The sequence below is a fragment of the Gekko japonicus genome, unplaced genomic scaffold, assembly GCF_001447785.1.
Source record: "Gekko japonicus isolate JY-2015 unplaced genomic scaffold, Gekko_japonicus_V1.1 scaffold31, whole genome shotgun sequence".
NCBI lineage: Eukaryota > Metazoa > Chordata > Lepidosauria > Squamata > Gekkonidae > Gekko > Gekko japonicus.
The window spans coordinates 540,933-546,932 of NW_015161404.1; the positions used below are offsets into that span (position 1 = coordinate 540,933).

The 6,000-nt window shown below is 42.8% G+C and overlaps 1 protein-coding gene across 1 annotated transcript in view; it reads left to right on the forward strand.

Annotated features, from left to right (window-relative positions):
- DOCK8 (dedicator of cytokinesis 8) overlaps positions 1 to 6,000 on the forward strand; it is a 126,981-nt gene that overhangs the window by 119,457 nt on the left and 1,524 nt on the right. The window contains exons 41-46 of the mRNA XM_015425945.1: positions 89 to 223; positions 815 to 904; positions 2,289 to 2,525; positions 2,994 to 3,137; positions 3,982 to 4,088; positions 5,423 to 5,593. Of these exons, the coding sequence (XP_015281431.1) occupies positions 89 to 223; positions 815 to 904; positions 2,289 to 2,525; positions 2,994 to 3,137; positions 3,982 to 4,088; positions 5,423 to 5,593 (884 nt within the window). The remainder of the gene's footprint in view (positions 1 to 88; positions 224 to 814; positions 905 to 2,288; positions 2,526 to 2,993; positions 3,138 to 3,981; positions 4,089 to 5,422; positions 5,594 to 6,000) is intronic.

Here is a 6,000-nt window from a genome sequence, read left to right on the forward strand (position 1 = left end):
CCAGACAAATCTTCTAATTGTGTTACTGCACACAATGAGTTTACTTTAAAGGGAAGACAAATTATATAATTTCATATTTATCAATTAGGGTCAGAAGAGAATGTTTGGCACTTACTTCCGTGTTGGCTTTTATGGAGCTAAATTTGGAGATTTAGATGAACAGGAATTTGTATACAAAGAGCCTGCCATTACTAAACTTCCTGAGATATCTCACAGACTGGAGGTAAGTGATTACATTTCCACTATAGATGCCAGTACGTGAGGAAGTATAATTTTGATCCTAACCCTTTCCATGGAAGAATTTGGTCAATGAGAGATCCAACTTGTATCTGACCCACTCATGTATCAAGTTGCAGGTCACACTAAATCTGGTTTTGAAAGGATCAACAAACCACCTGTCTGAATCCCTTCTACAGAGAGAATTTTACAGAAAGTTTTCACTATTATTTCCCACCTTTCATCTGTTATGGAACTGAAGACAATGCATGTGGAGCTCCCAGGAGGTTTCCCAGCCATGCACAACCCAGATCAAGTTGCTTAGATCATGTGCCCTCCAGCCCTGTGAGCCCATTACAATTTTACACAGATATGAAGTCTGCAATTCAGTGCTCATCAGGATCAGAGTATATTATGTTGAACTCAGTGGGACTTACTTCTGAGTAAACATGCATAGAACTTGAATGGAAAGACTGAAATGTATCTAGAAAGTATCCTTCATATCATATCTGTGTCTTTATCACAGTTCTCTAGCTGACTCAGAATACATTTTTTAAAAAACCTTGTAAAAGTCTTCTACATATTGTTTTCTTTTCAGGGTTTTTATGGTCAGTGCTTTGGAGAGGATTGCGTAGTAGTGATTAAAGACTCCACTCCTGTAGACAAGAACAAATTGGATCCTAATAAGGTATGGTAGACATGTTCTCAATTAATACCATGGGCTTTGGGGTGCTGTAACCACATTCTCTACTTCTACCACTAAAAAAACCCCAAAGTCTGAACCTGCAACAAGTTTTACACATTTATAAAGATTCCATTTGACTAGTTTAAATTAGAGGATTAAACAGGGGAAATTTTTCATTCATACATGCATATCTTGAATGGATTCAACAATATTTTTACCACGAGTATATAACTGACACACCATTGAGTTGGGCTCCCACTGAATGTAAGTCAAGTCAAGTTCAATGATGCCCTGTTAAGGAAGGCGGCACGCTGAGGTCTGACTCTTGGAGCCACTGCAGCCCCATTCACGGCAACCATGAGAAGCTGCAACTTGCTACCACAAACTGAGGTCAGCTTGGACTTGGCTTTTGGCGGATTGCAATTAATTCATGGGTGGTATTGGGTGGCTAATCATTGACTGCTATGGATGGAAGATATCATGGGCTAAGAAACAGAACTTGTCTTTGTTGGACCAAGACTTTTAACCTGAGGGAGTCAGGAGGTAAGAGCTAGAATTTTTTTTAAAAAAGCTAGAAAAATAAAACTGAAATATTTTCTGTGAAGAGATTATCATTAAAGCCTTGGTGGGATTTTGTTGTAAGCTATATACAGCTTAGCTGAACTAATAATAAAGGTGCATATACTGTTCTCTAGAGGTTAGCTGTACATTTTGCTGCTGATGTGGCAATCAGCTCCGCTCTGCATGTATAGAAAAAAAGAAAACTCCCTTCCATCAGCTGTCCCCACAAGTAAAGGCAGTTCCCTTGTTGCTTTTGGCGGGGTTCCATCCCGCCTTTCGTACTGTTTATCGCAAACAGCTCATCTTCCCTATCTCTCTCCTGATAAACACTGGAAAGTTTAAAAAACAAACCTGGGCAGGAACTGCTTCTGTGAATTTGGCACTCTAGAGTCCCCTGCTTTATTGACAGGAAGAGGTGAGGAGTGAGTGGCACCTCAAGCCCTTTCCTTGCCTGTGGGAGTCGCTTGCAGGAGGAGCCTGTAGAACCCAGCAGTATCTCACACGTAGCCAGGCTCTCAGGCTCAAGTCCTATTTTATGCTTACAGTTTACAGTTTGCAACTGAGATGTCACTTGTGGTGGTAGAGAATTCTGTCAAGTCACAGCTGACTTATGGTGGCCCCATTTGGTTTTCAAAACAAGAGATGTTCAGAGGTGGTTGGCCATTGCCTGCCTTTGTGTCACAATCGTGGTATTCCTTGGAGGTCCCCCATCCAAATACTAGCCAGGGCTGACCCTGCTTAGCTTCTGACAAGATCGGGCTAGCCTGAGCTATCCAGGTCAGGGCAGAGATGTCACTTGCCATTGTTCATTTCCCTTCCTCCACAGGCCTATATACAGATCACTTTTGTGGAACCCTACTTTGATGACTATGAGATGAAAGACAGAGTGACTCACTTTGAGAAAAACTTCAACCTCCGGCGATTCATGTATACAACCCCTTTCACTCAGGATGGACGTCCACGAGGAGAACTGAGTGAGCAGTACAAGAGGAAGACCATTTTGACCACAATGCATGCTTTCCCCTACATCAAAACTAGAATCAATGTTATTCAAAAGGAAGAGGTAATGAATGCTTCTAAAGGGATAGAACTAAATATAAATGTGTGGTTGTCATGCAGTGGTCAAAAATATCACCACGGAAATTACTAAATGGACCCAAATTTATTGTTCAGGGCTTATCTAATAAGTAGGGGGCTAGAACTCTTTTAAATGGTATATCAGTAATCCCTAATATTAACCGTATGGGCATCCTGAACTGGTTGTCCTTGCTGGTAGGCACTCACCTCCCTCCCTTCTCCCCTCTACTTTCATTTCTGTTACATTTGTGCAGTCCGATAAATTACATTATTTCTGCCTGGGAAGCATGTGTACCGAGTTCTGAATCTGAAGACAGAGGACAGCAGGAATGAAGGCCTTATTTGACTTCTCTTCGGTCTGAGATCAAACAGCCTGTTGTCCATATGCCAGCTGCTCTTTGTGTTTTCATTGTGGAGGGGTTAGGACAGACCTGTTGTCTCTCTGTGGTTTCAGTTCGTTTTGATGCCAATTGAAGTAGCTATTGAAGACATGCAAAAGAAAACCCAGGAACTAGCTGTGGCTACCAGCCAGGTGCCTCCTGATGCCAAAATGCTCCAGATGGTGCTTCAAGGTTCTGTTGGAGCAACAGTAAATCAGGTATTCAGGAAGGGGGACAAGCAGTGAGTTATTTCCTCCCTCTCTGCTTCCTTCTGCTCAGTCATTTTAGCACCCTGGGCAGAATAACAAATTGGTGCATGCACTTAAACACACACACACACGAATCAGTCATGGAGAGGCATCCCCTCCTCACTCTTCTCATCTCAGTGACTTCCAGATCCAAAAAGATTACCAGTCAATCTCATCAGCCCACTGTCCTCTGTCACACAGCATCCCTTCACATTTTGGTGACCCTTGCTCTATAGGTTTCAAAAGATTGCTGCAGTAATGTCTGACTCTCAGTATGGCCATACTGAGCTTCGTGCTTGCTTTTTAGTTTTAGGGGTAACACTTGCATGTGTTGAGACCACTAGAGACTTACTGTGTTTTGTAATTTTTTTGTATTTACAAATGTACAAGCAGAGCACGTGAAGGTCAGGATATTCTCCTACAGCAAAACAAATCCATTAACTCACAGCAGGTCCCAGAGAAACAGATCCTGGAACCCCAACACATTTCAGGCAGCTTACAACAGTCTCTGTCTGTCTCTTTCAGAATCTAAACTGCTTTCTCTTCACACAGAGACATTCTTCTGCCCCTTCCCTTTACCTGGAGTGTTACTTCTTCACATCCTTGGTGGGTGCTTGGACAGAGCCATTTCCCAAGGCCTATTAAGAAACATTACCACTCTTTTGACACAGAGTCTCACTTCCCACAGGCATGCCCATTTAGCCCAAGCCTGTAGGATTGGTTCACAGGAACCAACTCCAAGCTTGCTTCATCATTCATCTGTCTTTACTGTCCTTTATACTCTGTATAATACAATATTCTGTCATTTTCTAAGGGACCACTAGAGGTAGCCCAAGTGTTCCTGGCTGAAATTCCAGCAGATCCAAAACTTTATCGACATCATAACAAGCTGAGGTTATGCTTCAAAGAGTTCATAATGAGGTAAGCAGATGGAGAAGCACACCGCTCTCTGTTAAAACTGATTCTGAGCCCTTAGACAGTGTCTGCACTGGCACTCTTTTATGGGAGAGCTGAACCAGACAAGAAGCTGGTATATGCCAAGTGTTTCGTTTTTCCCTTTTAAATTCAGATTTGTATGTTGTGCGGGGTGGTGGTGGTGGTTAAGCCTTCTCTACTGTGCCATTTTCCTGACCTGAAACAGACCCATGGAGTTAGTATTTGCCATATTCAGATAAACTTACAGGCCCCAATAGCTGCTCCAGAAGGCAGTTTCACATAGGGAAAATGGCATGCAGGGTAGACTTAAACCCCTTGTCTTTGCACCTTAATGCCATTCTGAGTGTGGTTCCCACCGTTCAGTTACTGAAAACAAAGCAATAGCACCATGCATGGAACTCCCAGAGTCTCATCAGTTTTGGCCCTAAACTGGCTTAATAGCAGGTGTGCAACAATGGCTCACTCTACTAATAGTCAGGTTGCCTCAGATAGCAGATTTGGGGGGGGGGCACAGCCTTCATCCCTGCTGCCATCATCAGCTCATGAGATCCAAGTGCTTGGGAAGCTCGAGCCCTGTGCAACCAGGAGAGAAAGATCATATTAACTATTCTGGTTCCTGGTGAAGAACAGTGCAATTGGAGGGAGTGAGAGGCAGAAGGAAAATGAGAAGATGGTAAGAGGAAGTGAGAAGTAGTAGACAGCTGGTGATGGCCCCATTTTTGAGTTGCTGCTCTGTGCAACCCTCTAGTACTTTCCCTTGTAACATCAGCGCCAAGGGCCAAACTACACATTACTCTTTTTGATGTTGGGTCCAGATTCCTGAACTCACTCCCCCTGAAGTCTCACAGCAGCTGCAGGGAAAGGCATTTTTAAAGTCCCCAGGAGCCCAACTGGGCTTGAACCAATGGCAAGGGTAAAGGAGGATGGATTCCTGCATTCCCCCAATACTATTTTCCTAAGCTAAAATGGTGGAGGAAGAGTAATTTGCCCATCTTTGGAGCTACACATGGAGTATTCTGTGCATATGCAGCTCCAAATATGGGCAAATTACTCCCCCCACGGATAGTTCAGCTTGAGAAAATGGCAGGAGAGGCTTCTAAGTCTGACCCTTAAAAGTGCCTTTTTACCCATCCTTCCACTTTTTGCTTCAGAATGGTTTTTTAAAGTGTGGTCTTATAAATTGAAGTCAGTGCAGAATACAGCAATAGCAATAATTAGACATTTTTTTGCCATCTAGGCAGCACGTTCACACGTGTGCTGCATCCTTACATGCATTGCAGTTTGGCACACTTGATCAGTTTGCATTATTTTGGGAACAGGTGTGGAGAAGCTGTGGAGAAGAACAAGCGCTTGATTACTGCTGACCAACGGGAATATCAGCTTGAACTGAAAAAAAACTATAATAAATTGAAAGAGAACCTCAGACCAATGATTGAGAGGAAAATTCCAGAGCTGTATAAGCCCATTGTGAAAGTGAACAGTATGGCAAGGTATTATACTTTTCTACAGATTTGAAATCACCATTATTTTTTCTTGCAGGATATCATTTGAAGCAGATTGCGTAAGTGACTTGCAGCACGATCCTAAACAGAGTTACGTTTTCTAAGCCCACTCTGGTTTAAAATCAACAGGTTATTTGCCCAATGAATACACAAAGTCTGCCTCTTTAGTTCACTCATTGTGCTTTAAAAAAATCCAAGGCAGCATGGAAGCCCTGCTATTCTCTATTACAGGGTAGAAGTGGTAACCCATTCATTTCTCTTGCTGCCTCCCAGATCGGAACCTCGAGTCATGACAGAGCAGACATGGAACCCAAGCTGCTGTACTGCAAATCACAAGAGATATCTTTTGTTCTTTTTTAACTAACCAAGCTCTTTATTGTTCCATCTTAGGGAAA